The sequence below is a fragment of the Alexandromys fortis genome, unplaced genomic scaffold (genome assembly GCF_014885135.2).
Source record: "Alexandromys fortis isolate MF-2015 unplaced genomic scaffold, M_Fortis_MF-2015_v1.1 scaffold_159, whole genome shotgun sequence".
Lineage (NCBI taxonomy): Eukaryota > Metazoa > Chordata > Mammalia > Rodentia > Cricetidae > Alexandromys > Alexandromys fortis.
In genome coordinates, this window is record NW_026068031.1 from 1,555,079 (window position 1) to 1,579,806 (window position 24,728).

A 24,728-nucleotide genomic window follows, 5' to 3' on the forward strand; every position below is an offset into this window, starting at 1 on the left:
TCCCAGCGTCATTCATTAAAAAGTCTATCTTTTACACCGTAATTTTAGATGCAACCTTTATCCTATACTCTATCCCGTATGTGGGTGGGGCTATTCATAGGCTTTCTATTCTCTCCCAGCTGGTCTATTTGTCCGCTCACACATTACTACCACACCATTCCACTCTGGGGGCTCCCTGAAAGATCTAATGTCTGCTAGTCCCTGTTTCCAGCACAGTTTATCAGAATTTCCCTGGCCATTTTCTTTTTTGAGCCTGGGTTTTATGTAGCCCAGGTTGGCCCAAAGCTCACCCAGTAAGTAGGCAGGGATGATATTGAATGTCTGCTCCTCCTGCTTCTACCCACCCCATCCCCCAAATGTTGGGATCACAGGCCTACACTACTCTGCCTGGTTTCTACTGTGTTGAGGATTGAACCCAGGGATTTGGGCAAACTAGAAAGTGCTCTACAACAGAGATACCACGCCAGTCCTTCCTCTGCTATCCAAACCCACTTCTTCTTCTGCAGAAACATAAGCATCAGCCTGTCTAACTCCACAAAGGAGGCTTGTTGATGTTGTTATTGCTCCTGGTGTCCATTTGCAAATTAACATGGGCTGAACTGATGTCTCTGCAGTGTTAAGTCTTTTTCTCCAATAGCAGAGGACATCGTTCTACCAGACCTTTATGTTTTCAAATACAATTTTTTTTTGTTCATATAGACTTTGTGTGCCTTCTGTTAAGCATATTTGTAAATATGGCTTCTTGGTGTACTGTAAATAAAGCAATGTTTACTAATTGGTTAGTTTTTACTTTTGTAAGATCTATTTTTAATTGTGTGTCTATCTGTCTACATGTGGGTATGTACACATGAGTGCAGCTACTGGCAGAGGCCAGAGGTGTCTGATCCTTTGGAGCTGGAGTCCAAAGACAGCAGTGAGGCCCCTGGAATAGATGCTCAGAACAGAACTCAGATCCTCTGCGAGAGCAGTGTAAACGCTTAACCACTGAGCCAATCTCCAGCTCCTCGTTTTCACTTTGCATACTCAAGTTAGCCCTATCACTGGGTCTCTATGGTTTCCCAGACATACTGTCACATCTTGTGAAAATAGTGTCATAATACAGGTTAAATATCCTGTACTCGAAGTGCTTGAAACTAGAAGTGTCTCCAATTTGTGTGTATATAATGAGGCATCTTTGAGTTGAAATCCAAGAAGAAAGGCAAAATCCATGTGTTTCATATAGGCTTCATACACATATCCTAAAGGAGGTCTTATGCGATACTTTTTAATGATTTTATGCATGAGATAAAGTTTTGGTGCAGTAGAATTTTCCAGCTCTGGCATCATAGTGGTATTTGTAAAGCTCTGGGTTCTGCAGGGCCTCTGTGGATTAACAATGCTCAACTGGTGTCGTCATCTGTCCTTGTGCCTCTAATCTACTTCTCTTGTCAAACGGTACTAACTAGTATCTCTACAAAAATACTGAACGCTAGCAGCATGTGGAGCATCCTTCCCACACCAAGTTCCTAATGTTGGTGGAAATATATCAACTATTCTCTCATTAAACATGATATGGGCTCAATTTGAAAATACAAACATTTTCTTGTGTTTAGAAGCGATCTTATAATTCATGTTTTAATTGAGTGTCTTTTATTTTCATGACTAGATGATATTTTGTTAAGATTTGTTTTATTTTTAATTATGCATATGTATGTGCATCTGGGATCAGGTGTGTATTTGTCAGTGGAGGTCCCCTTAGCCCAGAAGAGAGTGTTACCACGGAGCTGGCCTTATAGGCAGTGGTGAGTTACCTGATGTGGGTGCTGGGAACTGAACTCGAGCTCTCTGAAATAGCAGTCCCTGCTCGTACCCATGGAGCCATCTCCCCAGGCCCATGAATAGATAGCTTAACTATCATATTATCTTACACACTGATAAGGGAAAAAGGCAAGCACATAGGCTGCCTTTTATATATAGTACTAAAGGACAGCATGGGTAAGTGTCTTACTATGGAATTACCCCAGTTAATAAACAAAAGAAACCCAAATTCAAATAAGAAAATGCCTAGTTTTAGCCTCTAATGAAATGATCTTACTCAATGCCATCAATAGAGGTACCATCACAAAAAGAGACACCAAAGACAACAGACTCCATCAAAAGTGTGTAGCAATGTCTGTTAGGTAGTCTTCCAGAAAAGAGACAGACAGATACAGAGAACTGAGGAAGATGGTAAAGAAAGAGACAGAGAGACTCTGGATCAAGGCAGAGGGACTGTCAACCCCATGAGGATGTGTTTAGGCAAATGAAAGCCTGGGAGCTCCGTTGAACAGCTGATTCGTAAGGTGGGGGGAACATCTATGTCTTATTTGCAGATGGTAAAAGAAACTTCAAGATGCATTAACTAGTTGCAATGCACAGACCTCATTTGGATCTCAACTGCAGCCGATGCATTTAAGGGACAGCTGAGTGAGTAGAAATGTTCATTACTTAAAGCTACAGAAAAATGCTGGTTATTTTCACTTAAAAGGCGGCTATTGTCCTTTTAAAGGTGCAGGTGAGATATTTACCAGTGACATTATATGATGACTAGGATTGAAAAGTAGGGGCTAGGAAGATGGCTCTGTTGGTAAGATGTCTGCTGCACAAACATGAAGATCTGATTCCAGGATGCCAGCACTGTGTAAAAGTGATACCCCAGGGGCTGGAGAGATGGCTCAGAGGTTAAGAGCACTGGCTGATCTTCCGGAGGTCCTGAGTTCAATTCCCAACAACCAGATGGTGGCTCACAACCATCTGTAATGAGATCTGGTGCCCTCTTCTGGCCTGCAGGCATACAAGGAGGCTGGACACTGTGTACACAATAAATAAATAAATCTTTTTTTAAAAAAGGTGATACCCCAGCTTTGAGTGGGAGAGCAGTGTCTGGAGATAAAAAAGGGTCCATTGGCCACCCAAGCTAGCCAAACTGGTGAGTTTTTGGATCAGTGAGTTATCAGTCTTAAAAATTAAGATAGGGAGTGATGGAGGAAGATAGACAATGTAGAACTCCAGACTCCACATGTACAAACACATGTGCACACACACTACATGAACAGGTACATACAACGCATACATATAGGATAAGATAATAGTACTTATGAAATAAAATTGGACACAATGGCCATTGTTGGAGCTGGGATGGAGTATATGAGCTCATTATTCTCTCGGCCTTTGTATATGTTTGAGATGGCCCATAAAAAAAAAGTTGTTGGGGCTGGAGAGATGGCTCAGTGGTTAAGAGCATTGCCTGCTCTTCCAAAGGTCCTGAGTTCAATTCCCAGTCAACCACATGGTGGCTCACAACCATCTGTAATAAGATCTGGTGCCCTCTTCTGGCCTGCAGACATACACACAGACAGAATATTGTATACATAATAAATAAATAAATAAATAAATAAATAAATAAATAAATAAATATTAAAAAAAAAAGTTGTTGAGTATTCTGCATTTCTTGTGTTTACTATGTCATCCAGATGAGATCATGCACTAGACTGTAGTGGAAAACAGCCACATGCATCCCACCTGGAGCACTGACCACCGCCACAGTCGCTAAACTCTGGAGAGCAGAGGCTCTAAGCAGCCAGGCTGCTAAGGACAATGACCAAGAAGACATCCCCTGATGGCCACCTCTGGTATCATTCCCTGAAGGCATAAGGGACCCAAGGCAAAAGTACAAGGGTCCCAGTAGAGGCTAAAAAGGCCATTTTCCCCATGAACCCAGGGCCTGGAGTTCTGTCTCCTTTCCACCTTCTGCCTCTTCTTGCCACAAAATCGCCCAAACTCACATCGTTCTCCGAAGTCCCGCACAGGATGCAGGATTTGCATTCTATGCATTGCCACTTGTAGGTCTTGACCGCCTCAGTCATATTCAGAGTGAACTGCAGGCAAGTTGGGTGACCTGGAAGAAGCCAGAGGCAACAGTATTAAGACAAAAGAGTGTGACCTGTACCCCCAACGCTACTAATTCAAGACACATCTCCTCGGAGGGAACATAGAGGAAATCAGAGGAAGCACAGGCCGGGAAACAGACCAGGAGTCTGAATGAGGCTCTATCCACAGTCCTTACACCACCGCCTCCAGTCACGCCAGGTGGAGGCCGAACGGAGAAGTGGGCATTCGCCTTCTTACTAACTACCAACCAGTTCCTCTTACCCCAAGAGCCATGTCCCCCGGAAGTGTAACAAGTAGAGTAGAAAGCTGTGACCAGAGAGGACTAAACAGCCCAAGGCAGCCCAGGGGGGGGGAACATCAGCATCACACCACGCCCAGATGAAGCTGGGATAGGAAAACTCCTCAGAGCTGCTTGGAGCTGGGACCTCCTATTGACACTGCCCGAGAAGGTCAGGAATCTCTTAAGGTTTTCGGAGATGGTGCTTAGGGGTGATGGATGGTATTTTTGTGGTTCCTTCCAGACCCACAGTGGAGATGAACAAAAATCCAAATGCTTAGCAGTCGCAGGAACATAAGAAAGGGGTCTGGCAGGTAAGTCAAGGGAGTGACAAGCCCAGCAAAGGACCAGGCCTATCCTACAAGTGTCTTGTTAGCTAAACCTATAGCCAGGTCGGGAGAGGGACTTTTAAGCTGTGACCATAGATCACACAGCCCTGAAGAAATCCCTGAAGCTTGACCTGCCAAGCAGGACTGCATGAGCCCCCACTGAGTCTACAGAGCAAGGCCGAGAGTGAACGACTGGGAGCTACAACTTGCTAGGTTTCCCAGCACTGTGACCTGGACGAGCGAATCCCACCACTGCCTCTGCTAGAAAGAACCAGCAGCTTGGCACAGCCCAGGCCCCATCCTTCTCCAGAGCTCCCACTGCACCGAATGTTTGCCCCTTTATTCTTTAAAGGATACTATAAACAGGGGGCACTGATTAGAGTTAGCATCACTGACCAAGTTGCTCACAGACAGACTTCTAAGTGCTGTCCCTAGCCCCCAGCAGAGCCACATCCCAGCAGGAACCCCATGTCTCCCTCTGGAATCTTCAGAGAGCCCATTGGACCCTGCTCATTTGGGTAAAACACTGGCTGGTCCGTCAGCATCAGGACCCACCAGGTTTGGGGCTCCCCCGATATAAACCACTCTGAAGTTTCTGTGAGTGTTAGACGTAGGGGTAAATAACCTGGTGGGATGACGGGGAAAGAGAAGAGGCCAGAAAGAAGACTTAAATTAAAACCCTGCATGAATAGCCCGCTGGTGCTCCAGAAAACATCCCAAAGTGCAATCTGAGGAGGATCCTAGCCAAGCTGTTTCCTACGCTAATCTCTTAGAGTGAAAACAGAAGGGGCATAGTGGGGACATTTTCAGCTGTGGACTCAGCAGTGTGGGCTACAGGTGCCCAGGTTCTCTGACAGGACATTGTTGGAAAGGATGGAGCCGAGATCATGGGACGTACACCCACCTAGGCAAGAGTGATTTTGTCCAGTTCCCTGGTCTTGGGCCATACCCCAGCTGTCAAAAGCCAGTTTCCACTAAGAAGAGCTCACCAACTCAGCAACTGTTTCACTAGCAGCTGCTAAGCTGGCTGTTATGCTAGACAGAAAAGATACACCATGAGCAAGACACTCTTAAGCCCTCCAAAGAGACCTCAAATTACTAAAACCCCCTGCACAACTATTTAATCACTATTATGTAACTAACACCATAGAGCAAAGGCAGAGTTGGCGATGGAAACCAATGAGAGCTCCTAGCCAGAGCGGTCAAGGAAACCCTTTAGGGAAAGGGGCTTAAGTCAGTACTGGGCAGATCAAAAGTTAACTGGAAGGAGAGGGGATGCCAGGTAAAGGGACCTGCATGTGCAGGCTCTGAGCAGCCAAGAGCTTTGCAAACCAGAAGGAAGAGAAAGACCCGTAAACATGAGTGTAGGCTTCTTTGCAAAATGACGGGGCAAGAGGCCACCCAGGAGACAATGAAGCCAGACTAAATAGGCACTTACAGCCCTCATTTAAGCATTTGGGCCTATAAAGTCAGTGAAGAAGAACTGAAGGCGGATGACTGTGTTTTTTAAGAAGCATTCTTAGGTGTAGAGGATCCTGAGGCTGGAGACACAGCTTTGGATCCTGGGGATTACATATATGATAAGACATCACAGAACTAGGCAGAGGCACACATCAAACATTCACGAATATGGCTGTGTACACGAGCCCATGAAGCAACAAAACCCACAAAGGGTCTAGGGTTGCAGTAGCTTTGCTATTGTATGTGAGTTTCTAAGATGCTCACCCCTGGGGGAAAAGGTACCTGGGATCACTGTCATTTCATACAAACCTATAACTACTTCCAAAGAGATGACAAGATCTTTTAAAACAAGAATATACAGATGAAAATGTACATCAGCAGGAAGCAGAGAAGGAAGAGAAGCCTGGAAAGGCTTTGCTAGGACTTTGAGGAGATGCAAGAATTTTTGCCGGGATTGGTTCTGAGTCTGGTGCAGCCAATGGAAGAGAGACCGGAGGATCAGGCTCAGGGGGAAACCTGAGAAAACAATAAACAAGGAAGTGACAGGAACTGACCTATCTGAATACTGCAGTGTGGGAGAGTGGGTGACTGAATGAAGGAATTAGGCAGGGTGCGGTGAAACTACTGAGATGAGGACCACCTAGGAAGAATGTGTGTGACCCTGGAGAAGGGGACCCGCTCTGTTCTGAGCGCTCGGGTTGGGTCAGGTTGTGGAACACATCACTGAGAGTCCAAGAGACAAGTATGGACTTGAAGTAGAAACAAGGCCAGGCATAGTGGCATGCCTTTAATCCCAGCACTCAGAACCCAGTGACAGGAGGATCTCTCTGAGCTCCAGGCAAGCCAAGGCTACACAGAGACATTGCCTAAAAAGAAAAACAAAAACAAAAACTTAAGATTGATCTTGCAAACTAGGTGATAATTGAAACTATGAGAGTCAATAAAAGTAGAAAAAAGGAAAACAAGAGAAGAAAGAAAGGCAGAAGGGAGAAGGGATTTTTTTTTTAAAATCTAGGACTAAGTTTTGAGGAATCATCTATTTAAAGACAGGATATCTGGGGATGGAATACTTGCCTATAAATCCAAGCACTGGGGAGCCTAGAGCAAGAGGATGGTGAGTTCAAGGCCATGCTAGAAAACACGAGACCCTGACTGGAAAATAAAACCAATGGAGGAAAGAACCAGAAAAGGAAACTATTGCCAGAGAGCCAAGAAGCAAATTGGGCAAGTATGGCGTGACCATCACCAAAAGAAGAGATTTCAAAAACGTGTCAGCTGTGTGACACTGCGGGTTTGTCATTGTTCCATAAAGACCCTGAATGAGGGGGTATTGTCCGTGGTCATACCATCCTGAATGTGCCCAGTCTTAGTCTGAATGAGGGAGTGTTGACAGATCAGCACAAATGCTCTCCTGCTAATAATAACATTCCTCATGGTGCCATCTTCCCGAGGAAGGAAGGTCAGCACATTCCATGGCCTGCAACTCAGCTGGCAGCTGCCCTGGAGCATCTGCCTGGGCGAGGCTGGGGCGGCTTGTGTGGTTCATATATCCACACACTGCAGATACTAGTCATTAGTCCATCCTGTGTCTGAGTTCGCCTACAGTAGGCAGCTCCAGTCTTTGGCATTGTTAACATGATATTGTGGTCTACAAGATCCACTCTTGGGTTGCTGGAGGAAAGTTGCGGAAGAGAGGAAGGATTGTGGGAGCCAGAGAAGTCGATGACACCAGGAGAGCACGGTCCCACAGAATCAACTGCAGGGCTCACAGGGGCTCAAAGAGGCAACAGCAACTATGGAGCCGGGATGGGTCTGCACTAGGTCCTCTATATATATATATGTTGTGGCTGTTTGTGTTGGGCCTGGGGCACATGTGTCTTGTGGGCCACACACTGGACACATATACAACCTCCACACAAACCCTGTGCTGAGTTCTAGAGACATTTCGGGGTGGTTGCTTTAGTTAGACAAATGAATGGCGGCCAGTGGGTGTTAGAATCGTCAATTAGAAACCTCTAGGCAAGGGATTTCAAGGCTTTCCCTATGTTCTTATTTTGAGAAGGTTATCAGCTTTCCAAAATTTTCTGACATGAAGAAAGAGACATGAGACCCTACGTCTCCAGACTCCAGACTAGAACTAGCCTCACCCCCAGCTCAGAACTCAAGGTGCTATTCAAGCGAGAGAGAAAATGGGAGAGAGGAATGTTCCTACTGCTTCTCTACTGTGGAGGAAGAGGTGCAAAATGTTTTAGTAGCTCTATAGATGGGTCCTGAAACTAAGTCCAGAATTAAGTTATGTGCCTGTGTCATACCAAGTTGGCCACCAAACTTTCTACTTTCTCCCAAAACTAGAAAAAACAGCTGTCATGTAAAACTCCAAACTGACTTCTTATCTAGCACAGAAAGGATGAAAGAGTGCACACTGTTGGACAGAAGGGGAAGTTTCTCAGGAAAGCGGTGGATACTTGTTTCTACAGCCTCACTCTGGGACTGTGTGTTTGATCAGAATTAATGCTCCAAGTTCATGGAAGTGGGAGAGGAGCAGGCACAGTCTCTCCGATCCAAGGGCTGAAGAGAAGCTCATCCCAGTTACAGTTTACTGAGCCCCACACACCACTGTTTGCTCTTTGTAAAGTCAACCACCATCTTTAAATGTACATGCTTGGAAATTTGGGCTTTTCTCCCTTACTCCAGCTTTCTAAATTTTTAAAAAATTTCTTCTTATTTTATGCATATGAATGTTGTGCTGCATATGTGTGTGTGTGTGTGCACATAATATCATGTGTGTATGATGCCCTTGGAGGCCATAAGAGGGCATCTAAACCCTGAAGTTACAGGAAGTTGTGAGTCACCCAGTGGGTGCTGGGAACTGAACCCAAGTTCTCTGCAAGAGCAGTAAGTTCTCTTAACCACTGAGCCCTCTCTCCAGCCCTCCATATTTCTTACAGCAAATAATACTTACATTGCCATTTATCTCAACATATTGAAAGTTAGACAGCTGTGCAGTGGTGGTGCACGCCTTTAATCTCAGCACTCGGGAGGCAGAGGCAGGAGGATCTCTGTGAGTTTGAGGTCAGCCTGGTCTACAGGATGAGTTCTAAGACAAGCCAGCATTGTTACACAAACCCCGTCAAGAAGAAGGAGGAGGAGGAGGAGGAGGAGGAGGAGGAGGAGGAGGAGGAGGAGGAGGAGAAGAAGAAGAAGAAGAAGAAGAAGAAGAAGAAGAAGAAGAAGAAGAAGAAGAAGAAGAAGAAGAAGAAGAAGAAGAAGAAGAAAGGAAAGGAAGGGGGAGGAAGGGTGGGAAGGAAGGAACTCCAGGTCCTCTTGGTACAATTGGTCAAAAGAACATTTGTAAGATTCCAATTGCTGAAAAATTTAGAAAGTGTTGATTGGGTATTTAGCTCAATGATAGGATGCACACCAGGCAATTACAAGAGTCTGCATTGTCTCCAGCACAGAAAATGGGGCAGGGGACACAAGCTGCAGTGTGTATGATTCATTTCAACAGCGTCATTCAAAATCAAGTCCTTGCTGAAAGTTGAGATCCGAAAGTGAACTTGGTGTAAAGATGTGTTCCCTGTTCGCACCAATTGTTCCCAAACTAATCCCGAGCCTTCCTCGAAGCTCAAACAGGAAATGTCACCCACAACCACCTACTCAGGAGACCTGACCCCTGAACTAGGCTTTCCAATGATAGGGATTGGCTTCACGGGGCTATTTCAGCAGATGGGAAGGGAAAGGAAACCAACACAGAAGAGAAAACTTCGCAGACAAGGGAAGACAGACCATGGAGATGAAGGCACGGGGTGTTCAGGACACCACAGTCTACTGAGCTCAATAGGAAAGCAAAGGTGGACCTCAGAAAGCAGTGACCAGTGCCTTGCCCCTCCAAGGACACATCTCCTGTCTGCACAGAACATGTCCTGAGTGACGAGCGTAGTCAATACACAGCAATGGGTCAGAAGTCACACGTATAAAACTCAATGCAAAAATCAGCATTTGTTTCATATCTCCACACCCTGCTTATATTCTTATACACAGCTGTCTCCAAACCCAAACACGTCTAACCTTTGAGGGAAAATGACACCTAAATACACCTCATTGATTAAGCTCGCGTTCTGATTGTGGTTTAGAAGCTAACATATATCTCTAAGCAGTCTGTTTTATGCAGCAGACATCTGATGCAGTGAAATTTAGTTCATTTTCAACCAACCCTGGGCAAAAATACACAAGCAACTATGATGGTTTTTCTTGTGCTGTGATCCCTATTAAAAGACTTTTTATTTCATTGTTGCCAATATTTAATTTGGGCTTGGCTAAGTCACATCACCAATTAAATTAAAGGTCTCGAGTAGGGGGAGGATTATCTTGCGAGGTTTGTGCCGAAAACATAAATAAAAAAGATGCAAAGAAGTGTGAAGCTAGCGAGTTCTATTATGTATTCATTGTGAAGTTATAAAGATGTAATTGCATTTTATTACTTTATTTGTCCAATGTTGAGTTTTTAAAAAACTAATTTCTCAGAAAAAGGGGAACCTGGATATCCAAGGTTCTCATAAAAGGACATGTAAAACTCAAACCATGTTCCTTGGTTTGCTGTTTAGCTCACAGAAACTACATAAGATGCATAGATAGCATCACTTCTAAACTGAAACAGTACCAAAAGCAAGACTCCATGTGCACTCATGAGAGAATAATCTGGAGGCTGGGGAGATGGCCTGGCGGGTAAAGTGCTTGCTGAGCAAGTATGAGGACCCGAGTTCAATCCCCTGCACCCCTCTAGAATAAGTACAAATCCAGGTAAGGTGGTATACGGCTCTAACCTCAGGGTCAGGCAGATATTAACTGGATGATTAGCCTGGAGCTCACTGGTCCGTCTAGCCAAAATGGTGGAAAATAACCAAAAATGACAGTCAGTGTTGACATATGACCTCGATATGTTGTGCTCAGACACCCAAATACACCTGAACACACACACACACACACACACACACTCTCTCTCTCTCACACACACACCTGAAGATACACACCCAAAATAATTTGGCTCAATTTTTTTAAAGTGCATATTTTCATATACACAAAAACTATAATATTTACACATTGAAGATATATAGTCTCTTTTTTGTTTTAAAATTTTTATTGACTCTTTGTGGATTTCACATCATGTATTCCGATCCATTTCATTTCCCCATCCCTTCATATCTGCCCTCTGCCCTTGCAACCTCCCCCCCAGCCAAAAAAATAAAATTTTAAACAAAAACAAACAAACAAAAGTCTCAGCATGAAAGCTGTAGTGTGGCCCAGTGAGTCAGGCCTGTTGTGTATTCATCTTGTAAGTGTTCATTGCAATGAGCCATTGGTCTGGGTTTGAGGTCTCTGGCTTCTGCTACACTATCAATACTAGGCTCTTGCTGGGTCTCCTTTTGGATATCCTGTTGTTGCCTAGTGTAATGAAGATCCTGCTGCTTTGGATCTGCAGGTCCAGCCCCTTCACATGCTCCAGCAGTTTGTAGATGATGTGGATGTTGGGGTGGGCCAGTTCATAGCCCTGGTTCTGAGCCTGGGTGGTAGCTGGGTGGGTCAGCCTTCCAGCTTTCCCTCATCCTCATCATCAGGCAAGTTCTCCAGCACTGCCCCTCACCCAGTGCAGCAGGCAGCAAGATGGTAGGGCCACTTCTGCTCTCATGCCCCCAAGGCGGCTCACCTGCAACCATACCTCCAGGGACAGTTCTACTGGTTTGCCCAGCCGAGGTACAGGGCCTGGTGCAGGGCCTGCTCTCCTGAGTACTGCAGTTGGCTAGGTGCATGGCCAGGTCTCCAAAGCACTGCAGTTGGCAAGGTGCATGGCCAGGTCTCCAAAGTACTGCAGTTGGCAAGGTGCATGGCCAGGTCTCCAAAGTACTGCAGTTGGCAAGGTGCATGGCCTGCTCTCCTGAGTACTGCAGCTGGTAAGGTGCAGGGCCAGGTCTCCTGGTCTTGGGCCCTCAGGCCAACTATCCTACCTGCCACAGGTAGCAAGGGGTAAGGGGACAGGGAGAATCTTTCTGTCACTCTTGCACTAAATGGCAGAGATTGGGGGCAGAGAAAGTGTCAGCTCTTCTGCTCACCTGTGTCGCCAAAATATATACAACTTTTAGTGAAAAAAATATTTAAATAATAATCAAATCTGAATAAAAAAACTAAGTCAACTGAGAAAAAAATTTAGGCCAGGTGGTGATGGTGCACACCTTTAATCCCAGCACTTGTGAGGCAGAGGAAGGCAGATCTCTGTGAGTTTAAGGCCAGCCTGGTCTACAAGGCTAGTTCTAGAACAGGCACCAAAGCTACAAAGAAACCCTGTCTTGAAAAAAACAAACAAACAAAAGTAAAAATGTAATATGATTGCCTTGGGAACAAAACTCATTCAATCAGATCCATTCATTCTCATATTCTGTCTTCCTGCCTCAATCCCTCCCAGCCTCCCTTTGTTTCTCCACTTTGACACCCAGTCTACCAGATGGAGGGAGGGGGGTTCTGAGTCTCTTTTTAATCTGTAAAGAGGTGAAACCACTTCCGTGCAATCAAGACTCCAAATTATCATAGAGCTGGGACATAGCTCAGAGATAAAGGTGCTTACCTAACATGTGTTAGGGCCTGGCTTCAATCCCCCAGCACCACACACACACCAGCCCATGTGTGTGTGTGTGTGTGTGTGTGTGTGGTGCCGGGAGATGGGGAGTCATTTTTCTTCAGGGTTTGGCCACCGGTAGGTTGAGCATGCATGTGTAGATAGCACATGTGGGATTATTTTTTAAATAAGAAAATAAAAACATAAAGATGGGAGAGGCACACGCTGAGGGCCTGGCAGACTGGAAGAAGAGAGCTGGGAGCAGATATTATCAGAACACAGTCTAGGAAATTGTCAAAAAATAAATATTTTTAAAAACAGTTTAAAGAGTCCAACATTTTTGCACATCTATTACCACAGGTGTATCCACAGATACTTCCTGTTCACAGATTATTTCACAAGGCCTGCTCTGTTGATCTTTTGTAGTGGTCCACAGGCTCACCTCTGCGTGCCCAGATGTTACGTCTACTGCTTGAGATACCTGCGAATTGATGACGGCCGCAGAAGGGCACTCTAGAGGCACCTGAATGGCTCCTTTTCTCCTTACCATTTTTCATGTACTTCAAAGAGGACAAAGAAGAGAAAGAGAGTGGAAAGGACAAAGACCAAACAAACAAAACTGCATTAAAAATAAATGACGGTGTGAGCTGGGGCTGCCTTTTGCTCAGGCAAAACACCTCACTGTGCGCCTACTTCAGCTCACCTTGGAGGTCAGCTAATCCTCGCCCTCAAGCTGGCAAGCTCTACAGCACCCAGGCATCACGTGACACAGAAGCCGGAGGGTTTGTTACACCAATTGTTACTATAAATATCACACCTAGCAAGTTCACGCAACAGCATCGAGGTGCCTCTGATGGGTTCAGCAGCTAATAGCTTATGAAGTCATTAGCAAATGGCCTCAGAAACTCCCTATTTTCATGGTCACATATGGTTCAAGATAGAGTCGCCTAGAAATGGCTTTATACCCATCTATAAACCCAAGGGCACTGTGGTTGGTCCCCCTAGAGTGGAATGATGGGATGGGAAAGCCTTGACCTAGATCTATGTGACTTACTTGACTGGTCCAATCTGGGGCCAAGGCACAGCACTTGAAAAGTGCCCAGGTGCAGGAAGGACCCCACTGCTCCTAATTAGTCCTACATGATAACTGAGGGCCAAAGACACCTGTTTGTTTATTCTTTTGATAGCTTTTGTCGGATAAATATTTGTGACAGCACGCTTGGGTACTAGGGATGTAACCGTGAGATAAAACAAGATCCTGGCTCATGTAACAACTGTCACAGTTTCAGTTATGTAGCAGCGGCCACGTCTTTTAGACAAGTCACTTTGCTTCTTTGGGCATTATGTTTCTGCTATATTAACTTATAAGACTGTATTATGTGGACCATGATTCCATGGCTCCTTTTATGCTACCTGTGCATAGTAACTATTGATCCCAAATTCCCTGTCTGGGAAAGAAGCAAAAGAAATAGAACAAGCCTTCTAGAGTATGCTGGATAAAACACAAAGTGACAAGAAGAAATTAAAACAGCCAATCAGTGCTACTAGAATTCATGTTGACAAAGCCCAGTCTTCGCCCAATACCAAATACAGCCATGACAAAAAGTCCTAAAAATTAAAAAGCCCTAGAATGTTGTGGGTATTTGTTATATATATTACTGTGATTAGTGTAAGAAAAAGCTGAACAGCCAATAGCTAGGCAGGAGGTATAGGCGGGACTTCGGGGCAGAGAAAGAGAGGAAGGAGTAGGAAATGAACCTAGGCACACGAGAGATGCCAGGAGACACGGAAGACGCAGGGTGAGTGGTACATGACAGAACACAGATTAATAGAAATGGGTTAAGTTACGTTATAAGAGCTAGTTAAAAACAAGCCTAAGACCAAGCTTTCATAATTAGTAATAAATCGGTATTTGTGAGCTGGTGGTCCAAAGGAAAGTCCAACTGCACTAAATCTAAAGAATTTCCCAGCAATCACTCCACTCAGCCCATGAGCTAAGATGGGCCTGCAATCTGAGCTCTCTGGATTCTGTAGGCAGATAAGTCTTGGACAAGGCTCCCTCTATAGGGAGTTTTAAATCTGGGTTGAGGTAGTTGTATATGAGAACAGGAAGACATTGCCAGCCAAGGAGAGAGAGAGAGAGTGGTGGCAAAAATAGAAGTTGACTCAGCTGATTCTTTGAAATTTGTCACCAGAATTGTAAGCTTGGGGCCAGGATGATGTGTGAACCCAATGGTGTGTGGAAGCCACCCTGAGTTGTCATCCAGAGCCTACCATCAATCTCAGATGCAAGTCTTTGATATTGGTTACACATTTTAGGCCTCTCTAGATGGCAGGAGCCACATCCAGCCATAGGCCTGGCTGAAGACTCTGGGATTTCCTAGGAATGTGAGCCCAAAGAAGAAATTAATTGCTATGCTTCCCGCTGCCCCGAGTCAACCCAGGAGGGCTGATATCTGTAATTAATGGGTCACTGATGGGAGAGAATGATTAGTCAATTCTTGATTGCCTGTGATCCTTTAATCAGGACTGTCCAGGAAGTAGAAGATGAATTCATGAGTGGTTTAAGTTCTTGAGCCATTCGAGGACTCTGGATAGTATTTCCGCTTTTCTCTCAAAGATATTTCATAGAATTGTACCAGGTCAAAAGGGAAATGGATGCTCGCTTGCTTTGCATCTTGTGGAAAGACTTGAGAGAGGATCACAGAAAGGCCTAGGAATAAAGGATGGTTAGTATTAGCTTCAATATTTCATTCTACATTTCTAAGTAACCATGACCTAATTTTAGGGATCTTACTTTGTAATTTATCTCATTGTGATCAGAGTCTCAGAGGGGGAAAATAACTCCAGTTTCATTTGACCAAATCCAATGAGCATCTTCTCTGGGACAGGAACTGTACTTGGGGTTCAAGTTTTAAATGAGACATAAATCCTGACGTGGAAAGCTCGATTTGGCAGGTGTGGAAGGTAGCCTCAAGTATTCTACTAGGCAGTCTCACCCCTGTGTCCACAGTCTGGTGTCATTCTCTCGCTGTTTCATATGGATTGGACTTTATAACGCACATCTATCAAGTAGACTATAACACTGGCGGTTGCTATTACTTCTAACATCAGCTAATAAAACACAGGTTTCCCCCACCTCCTGTGCTTTCTTACTCTAAGGAAGATAACTTCTATGTAGAGAGGTGCCCTGTGGTGAGCTCCACATGGCAATGAAGAAAAACTTATAGGCTCCATACAACAGCATCTTGAGAGGAGCTGAAGGGTATGAGAGCCAAAGCTGTGTAGGTGGGCTTAGACGAGATCCTCTCCCAACCGAGCCTTCGGATAAGATCACAGCCCTGCCTGACAACTTGACTGTGACCTCAGGATGGAACTAGGACCTGCGATACCCAGCTGAACCATACCTAGGTTCTTGACCACAGAAACTGTAAGATCGTAAGACTTTATTTTAAGCTGCTCTGTTTTAGAATAACTTGTTATGTAGCGACATGTAACTAACTATTCTAGAGAGAGAGAGACACTTTTTAAAATGACTACAGTACATCATGGTTAGGCGTTGTAATACCGAAAGGAATCAAACTCCTGAGGCAGGGAAGTGGTAAATCGTGTTGTGGAGACTTGGGGAGAGCCAGAAAGAGTGGGTATCGTTTGAGCTGGGTCTGGATGGATAGTTAGGAGTTGCCTAAGTGAAATAAAAAAGAAGGAATGAACTGTACAAGGAAAATGAAACAGCAGAAAACATTAGGAACAAGGTCCATTCAGCCAAAGCTGATAGCCAAGGAAAGAAACAGGGAGGGAAAATGGCAACAGAAGATAGATGGAAATCCACATAAAGATGAGGAAAGGGTTCTTCCGCGGGCATCAGGACCACAAGATGACTCTGTGAGCAATGAACTAATGTGCCTGTCACCTTGCTTTCAAGGGGGTGACTCTGGTGGTAAGGCAGAGAGTAAAAACAGTGGAGGTGACTGAGGAAGGTGGCTACTTGCAGGGCCCAAACAGTCAATGAATGTTGAGCACACACAATGTTCTGGGCACAATAACAGACAAAAAAAATTATCTTTTTCTGAGATGCTATTCTAGCAGGGTCCTAAGTGAAAGAAAGGCTTATTAATACTTGGAATAAAGGTAAAGCTGAAAGAATTTGAAAGGCAGAATTGGTCAACTGAACATGAAGCCCACCTGGACACATGAGTAAGAAAAAAATGGAGAAGTCGAAAATGTCACTAAGATTTCTAAGTTGGGCCACAGAGTAGAAAATAGCCCTTTAGCTGAGCTAGAGATGAAAGGCATGCAGAATGTAGCTGTGTGCTACCCCATGGCATTTTGATCAAAGATGGATCCATGCTGGTCTTGCTAGAGTACATGGCCCAAAGACATTACAGTCATCTCAGTTAGTTTGGCACCGGTACATTTTCATAACCATGAAAATACCCAGTAATGCACTTTTCAGAGCAACCCCCTCTGCTGTGAACTGACACCCGGGTGCATAATAACGGGCTTCATTTATACACATTGCATTCATGGAGCATTCAGTGGAAACATCTTAGGATCCGTGAGAGAATATGGTTCTGCATTCAGGCAAGAAGACCAGACTGGGCATGCAAATTTAGAAGCCCCGAAATCTGGGTGACAGAGGAGGTTTTGGAACGTAGTGAGATGATCAGAGGGCGACCACAGGGCAAAAATTTGAAAAAAACTAATCGGAGTGGGAAGTGGGAAACAGTTGGAGGTTAAGTCATTAAAAATTGCCAAGAGCAGAACCCACTGAGAAAAAAAATGGATCTAGTGTGGTGAGAAATGAGAACCTAAAGAAAGATACATGATGGGCATCCAAGGAAGGGAAGATAGAGTACCATAATCAAGTAGGCAACGAGGTAAGACAAGACTTGAAGGGGACAGGTAGTCTAGGAGACACAATATCCTTAGGTGGAATGCTCTCATGCCTCCTGGGCTGTCTAGATGACTTCAAACTGTCAGGGGAAGAATTCACATGCCTACAATCTCCCACATCTGTCATGGGCTTGGCCCATCATGCTTACACTTGTGTCACGTGACACAGTCTTTAGAAACATCATCCAACTCAATCTTTGAGTAACAAGGTCATTTTTGGATGTAAGTCCCAGAGCCAAGGCTGTGGTCCCCTGCCAGCCTCAGTTTCTGTTCTTCCCAGAGGATGAGTTGAGTCCCAGTGGATACACTCCTTTCCTTCTGATCTTGGATGAGATCCTTCAGGGTTAGGTGTCTGAGCTTCGCTAGCAAAGCTGACGCTCGTACGAGTAACAACTTCTCACATAGCCACACAAGTTCTCTAGGAGGACCAAAGCCAGGAGGCAAGGATGAATGATGATCAAGCAGCAGTGTTGGTGGCCACGGGGAGCTTTAAAAACACCCATGAATCTTTCATCTACCTCCATTCATTGTCAAGAGGAGGTTGTGAGTCCTCTCCTTAATTGTAGACTGGACTTAAAGGCTAGCTTTTAACATATATAGAATTGAAGAAGTCATGCAATCTTAGAAACTAAATGTTCTCTCTCTCTCTCTTTCTCTCTCTCTCTCTCTCTCTCTCTCTCTCTCTCTCTCTCTCACACACACACACACACACACACACACCACTGGTCCTAGAGGAAGTCAGCTACTGTACTTCCTGAGGGAAGCTTCTACTCCACAGCCAACGAAGACCCCAGGTTCAGTCTAGCACCCATGAGGAACTATGGGCAACCAACACACCAGGGTTAGCTTCTTAGTAGCTTCTCAAGCCCCAGCAGCGCTGGAATAGCTGCAGCCCAGGAGACACCCTATGACAGAACAGCTACACAGTGAAACCATCCAACATCCCTGCCCCGCAAACACTGAGATGAATGAGGTTTGAAGTTGCTGGGTCAGGAGTACTTTGTTTTGCAGCAAGAGTTAACTGATATAGAGCAAACTAATACAAGAGGTCTTGTTGGAAGGTTAGAAAACAAGATATTTGGAGGCTGGGGAGATGACTCAGTGCCTAAGAGTGTGCACTGCTCTTGAAGAGAGCACAGGTTCATGTCCCAACACCCAACTCCTGCTCCAGGGGATCCAACACCTCTGGTCCTCATGGACATTTTCTCTCTCTCTCTCTCCTCTCTCTCTCTCTCTCTCTCTCTCTCTCTCTCTCTCTCTCTCTCTCTCACACACACACACACACACATACACACAGAGAGAGAGAGAGAGAGATTCAAAAATAAACAAACCTTTAAAAAAGAAAAGAAAATCAGACATTTAACACAACTTCCATATAGGCAATGTGTCCCTTTCCCCCACCACAGTGAAGCCTAGCACTGTGCTAGACACGAAGGGAAGAAGTAAGAGTTGGAGGTTTATATTATTCTCTCCCCTCTATGAGGGGCTTTTTTTCTTTTTAAATAGAGCATCTTATAAAAACCAATGGTGGTGGCTGGACAGATGGCTCAGGGCTGTAGAGTCTTTGCTGTTTTTGTAAAGAACCTGGATTCATTCTCTGCACCCTACATGGTGGCTCATGACCACTTGTAACTCCAGTTCCAGGGGATTTAATGACCTCTTCTGACCTCAGTGGACACCAGGCCCATGCATGGTACACATACATACATGCAAGCAAAACCCTCATACACATAAAATAAAACCTTAAAAAAAAGAGTCAATAGTGGGAACCTAGCTGATCTAAGTGACCGCACAAAGATGAGTAGAAGAAGTGAGGGGGTAGATCCCTCACAATCTTCAACAAGCTGACTGTATCTGCCATTGGTTTCCTGGACTCAATCATGACATGACTTCATAGAAACCCACTCCACCACCATCAGTAGCCTTTAGTGCTATCCTTGATTCTTCTGGTCTCCCCCTGGATGTGGGATGTCCTTCACACTCTCACCTGTTCAACACTCCATGTACCTGTCTGAGCCTCTCACCTCCAAGAAGTTTCTTGTTACAGTTTCCGGAAACAAGTCCTCAATGTGAGGAAGCCAAGTTGAACTGGCATATACCCAGCAAGCATCCACTGCCTATGGGATTTCAAGCACCTGTGGATAGGCTTGTGGATATCTTCTTTCACTTGAAGATGAGGTCTTGTTGTGTAGACCAGGCTGGCCTTTGAATTCACAGAACTCTGCCTACCGCTACATCCTGAGTGCTGGGATTAAAAGCGTACACTGCCACACCTGCTTTGGGTCACTATCTTAATGATCTTTCTCCCACCATTCCCAGCAATATTCACTGGGGTCATTTCATTTTCCACAGTCATCCTGGCAGGTAAGCAAGACAGAGGTCCTGATTTACAAAAGAAGAAATCGAGGCTCAGAGTGGCTGTGGCAGCCAGGAAACAGTGGAGCGGAAATAATCTAACTCCTTACATTCAAGTCTCTGGTCATCCATGACTGCTTGTTTCAAAATGGCCAACCCACATAGAGTGGCCCCACTTCCTTCAGCTCCTTATTTGAAGCTGTTAAATATAGTAACGTTCTCCTCTTTTTCATACAGTAAGTCTGGAAAACCTGTCTGCCTCAATTCTTCTATTTGTACTGCACTGGAGTGTATTGTCCCCAAAGGCTCCGTGCCTCTGATGAAGTCCCCAGGAAGCAGGGTTTCAAGTCCTCACCACCTGGCAGTGACTAATCTCGGAGAGCCCTAGGGAACAGTTGCCCAGGAAGGAGCCAGTCCAGCCCACACAGAGGCCCTGGGGGCTGCAGGAAATAGGTCAGCAGCCTGTGGTGGCATTACTGGGCTTCGGCTCCTGGGAACTGAAGTACCCTGCCCTCACGGATTACAACCCCTCAGACAGTCATAGCTATGAGAGGCATCAGGCCTCCCCTCTACCTCACAGCCCCACCAGATAGATCTTGCTGGGCGAGCGATTTCCGAGTAGAGCCGGTTGTCCGGGCCCTCCCTAAGATCCCCCCCCCCCCCGAGTGGCTGCCCATCACCAGCTCAGCCGTAAAGGCACTGAAAGGAGCACAAAAGGACGCTTGGCATCCCAGGCTGATTTCACATCAGACACCTCCACTGCACTGTCAGCTGAGAAAGGACAAGAATATTCCTCACTCACCTCAGCAAAGAACAAAAGCGCAGACAAGAAAGAGCCCTCTCCTTCCTCCCCAACCCCTGCAGGCGCCTTTGCAGCCATCAGACTGCACCTTGGTCAAGGCATCTACAACCTCACCCTCCACTACCCACACTCCAAGACCCTGATAGGATCCAAAGTCTCAGTGTCTCCCTATTAAGCCTTTCCTCCTTCTCTTTCTCCTCCCAGTTTCTCCAGATCATGAATTCCCTTCTTCCGATTGTAATGACAGAAAAATGGAAAAGGTGACAACGAGTCTCCCCTGGAACCTGTCACTAAGACTTCTTGAGACCCTGAGGTCCCTGATGTCTTTCAATGTCCTCAACATGAAGAAAACAAAACCACACCAAGGTAACATTGCTTGAAGGAGAAACGTCCTCGAGGTTACGGCACCAAACCTAGTACCATCTGGCTTTACATTAGCCCAGTGCTTGCATCCAGCCCTCATTCACTAACTTTGGTCACTATGTCCAACAAATGGATCACTTTCTACCGATCAAATCTCACCTGCGATGGATGTGAATTTTCCTGACAGTCTAACAAATATTTATCCAACAAATTCATGAATGAGAATTGATCTTGCTGTTTACGCTGAAAGCGGAAGGAGTTGACTCTTACATGGCTTTATTTTTTTCCCCCTCTGGAGAAATTAGAGAGTTAGGATAGCACGGGAGAAAGCAAATCAATGGCTATTTCCAGTTCCCAGCATCTGTCTTTAGATTTAATAGAAATGATGCCCTGAGCCACGCTGTCTACTCAGGCTTCTCTGTAGAAACACGCATCGATATTAGAGGAATGCATGAGGAATGCCTTCCCCGGTCCTCTGGAAATGTAGGCAAGAGTCTCGCGACTGTTGCATGATGCACAAAGCCCTTCTGGATGAGAAGTGATCAATTCCATCCCATAATCAGAGACATGGAAGCAGCAACCCTCTCTGAAATGGCTCTGGTCCACCTGAGGCATAGCTGGGAGAGGATTTGGAATGCATCATCTGGCTTGCCTTCACGGAGGGCTAGACAGCGGGTGCATGTGCCACCCTTTCTATCCAATATTCATGGCAGACATCACTAATCAATCTGGCACTCTCTTCCAATCCACATGGATAAGACCTTAGGATTCTTCTTAAAATAATATTCCAAGCATCTATCCCCTGTGGAATTATACACAAGAAAAAAAATTTAAAAAAAAAAAACCACTGGCTACCTCTGAGCTAGAGGCTATTGGGGTTGACAGGTTAAAACTTCTGGCATGAGAATTAAGGAGTCAAACCTTAAGCAGGTCGCAGGTCAAATATACAACTCCTGCTTTCCGGTCTGTGAGTCAGTGTCCCCAACCAAAGCCACAAACCAAATGGTTTTGTTTTATAGTCAGCCTCTCACCGACACTCTTCCTACAATTGCATAGTTCTGTATCTACAGGAACTCTCCAACACCCTTTTAAAAGGGAGATTTTTCAAATGTCCATTAATTTTCACCATACCACCAGCCAAGAGTTCTCTATCAATCCCCCTAAGTAAGCCCTCTGTCTCTCGTTGCCTGAAGTGTGTTCTTCAAGCCTCCTTGCTAGGAGCTAACGCTGCCCTTTATAGATCCATGTCTTTCCTATTACCAATCCCCAATTGCCCTGCCCAATGGGAACACAGAAAAACATTCATTACTTGTCCCCCTCAAAAGCCAAGCGCACAAATCCCACTCCTTTTGCACTTTCCCTTCTGCACGCAAAGACGCTATCCTCTCCCTACCCTGATTCACAGCCGAAGCTGTCAACCAGTTGTCCATACTCAGCTATGCAAAGTATGCTCCACGTGTCATCAGCATGCGTGTCACTTAGGAACATGTTCGTAATGCACACCAGAGCTACTAGATCAGGCCTGCAGTGCCACAGGCTAGCAAGAGCTCCAAAGGCAGAGTGTGTGTTGAAATGGGCGGCCCACACTCTCTCCCTCCTGGGTTACCCCCTCAGTCTCCATCTCTTCTAATCTGACTCATTAACCACAGAAGATTTTGCATCAGATGAGTGGACCTATCGATACACATATGAATAGCAGAACAAACAAAATGTCACTTGCACTGTTTTTGAGGTTCAGAAATTTCTATCCATCCTTCAAGCCCAGTGTCAGTGACCCCATGTCTGGAAGCCTTCTCGGCTCTCCGGTGAGGACAAGGAAAGCCAGTGCAGGGAGGATGGAGATGATGCTAATGGAACAACCTGTCTCTAAACAGCACGGAAGCACCCAGAACCTGAAGTATGCTGCCTTAAAGAATGGCGTCAGGAGACTGTGTAACTTCTATAGAAGGCCCTGGCCACTATCAAAGGCAGGAACTCCCACCTGGAATCCGTAAGAGAAGACGAACGTTGCTTTGAAGATAAGACCCTGTGTGAGCTGACTGCGGTGTGGATCTCCTGTCTGGGCTCTGAACCAGGATGCTCACACCCCACTGCCTCTCTCAATCTGCTTAAGAGCCTTCTCCGAGCTCCGCCTTTGCACACACATCCTCGATACTTCTCTTTCCCTCTCTTTGTCTCGGGGGTTTCTCATCTGGAGAACAAGGATCTCAGAGTGGAAATGTCAGTCATTTGTCTTCTCATTTCCACAACCCCCAGAAAGCTTTCCTGGTACCTCAGTGCCTCCCAGATGCCAGAGCGCACAGCAGTCACCAGCAGGGGTAGTTTAAATCATCAGCCACCCTGGCCCCATGCTTCGAGTCTACCAGCTCCAGCTCTGCGTATCAGTAGTGTCCTGTGGAAACGCATGCAGTGGCCTTCCGATCACACTCGGAGCTGATCAGCAGACTGTGCTGTGATGGTCACCACTCTAACCCTGAGTCCTCCTTGGGTTCTAAGTGTTTCCTGCCCATGTGCTCCTTTGATTGTGAGGAGCAAGGCAAAAGGTGTACGCGGCTGCTTTGTTAAACTAGACGAGGTTCATTGCTCCTCTGCTTTGTGTCCGCACCATCAAACTTCTAGTCCCACTCCCAGAAAGTCTGTGTTTCTCTCCACCTCCCAACCCACTCTCAAAACACTCCTAAGCATTTCAGGCAAGGCCGTGATTGATACAAAAGCCGCCAACACACACTGGCCACCATTCAGGCACAAATTGTCTTCCGGAAAGCCAGAGACCCGAGGCTTGCACACAAACAGGAGAGCTGGGTTTCCTAGGAGAAGCTTCAGGCTAGCACCATCCATCCACGCCCTGTCCCCAAGAGAGGGCCTTTTAGAGGACAAGACACTCCGAATCAGCAGAGACACATTCAAATGCTCAACCTAGCATTTGTGGAGCCAATGAGACAGGAGTAGGAAAGGTGGACCACAGATTTAATATGTGGTTCCCTGTGTGTCACTGAGGAGCATGGACTGTCCTGGCAACCTAATGAAACAATGGCTGAATAAGCATTGCTTCTTGACATTTTCTCTTTTTCCATTTATTGTTATTTTATGTACATTGATATTTTGCCTGCACATATGTCTCTGTGAGGGAGTTGGATCCCCTAGAGCTGGAGTTACAGACAGGTGTGAGCTGCCATGTGGGTGCTGGGAATTGAACCTGGGTCCTGTGGAAGAGCAGCCGTTTCTCCAGCCCTGCCAATTTCTATTTTAGTGTTTACTCAGCTCTTTTAGGAGGAATATACCTGAGTCAAAATCAGAAGGGACAAAATGGGGAGATGACTCAGCGGTTAAGAGCACTGGCTCCTCTTCCAGAGGACGTGAGTTTGATTCCCAGCACCCACATGGTGCCTCATAACCATCTCTTAACTCCAGCTCCAATGGATCTGACACCCTCTTCTGACCTTCACAGACACCAAGTGCACAGACACACATGTAGGCAAAACAACCATATGCATAAAATGAAAAATATAAAAACCAAAAGGGGGCAGCATGATAGTCAGTGTGGTCCTGGCTTCTGAGGGCAGTGAGGACCCGTACTCCACTGTTCGAACAGCTCTCATCACATACTAACCCTCACTGCACTGCTGTCTCCTGGCCATCTTACATTCCATGTTCATCCCCAAAGGCACGCCCTTGCACACATCAGCCCACCTTCCTCTCTTACCCCTGCTGTGGTGAAAGCCGGCATTC

The 24,728-nt window shown here is 45.7% G+C and overlaps 1 protein-coding gene across 7 annotated transcripts in view; it reads right to left on the reverse strand.

Annotated features, from left to right (window-relative positions):
- Positions 1-24,728, reverse strand: part of Dpf3 (double PHD fingers 3) — a 273,140-nt gene that overhangs the window by 12,042 nt on the left and 236,370 nt on the right. For all 7 annotated transcript variants that reach the window (XM_050164585.1, XM_050164583.1, XM_050164588.1 and 4 more), the window contains one exon: positions 3,804-3,916. In XM_050164585.1, coding sequence (XP_050020542.1) covers positions 3,804-3,916 — 113 coding nt within the window. The remainder of the gene's footprint in view (positions 1-3,803; positions 3,917-24,728) is intronic.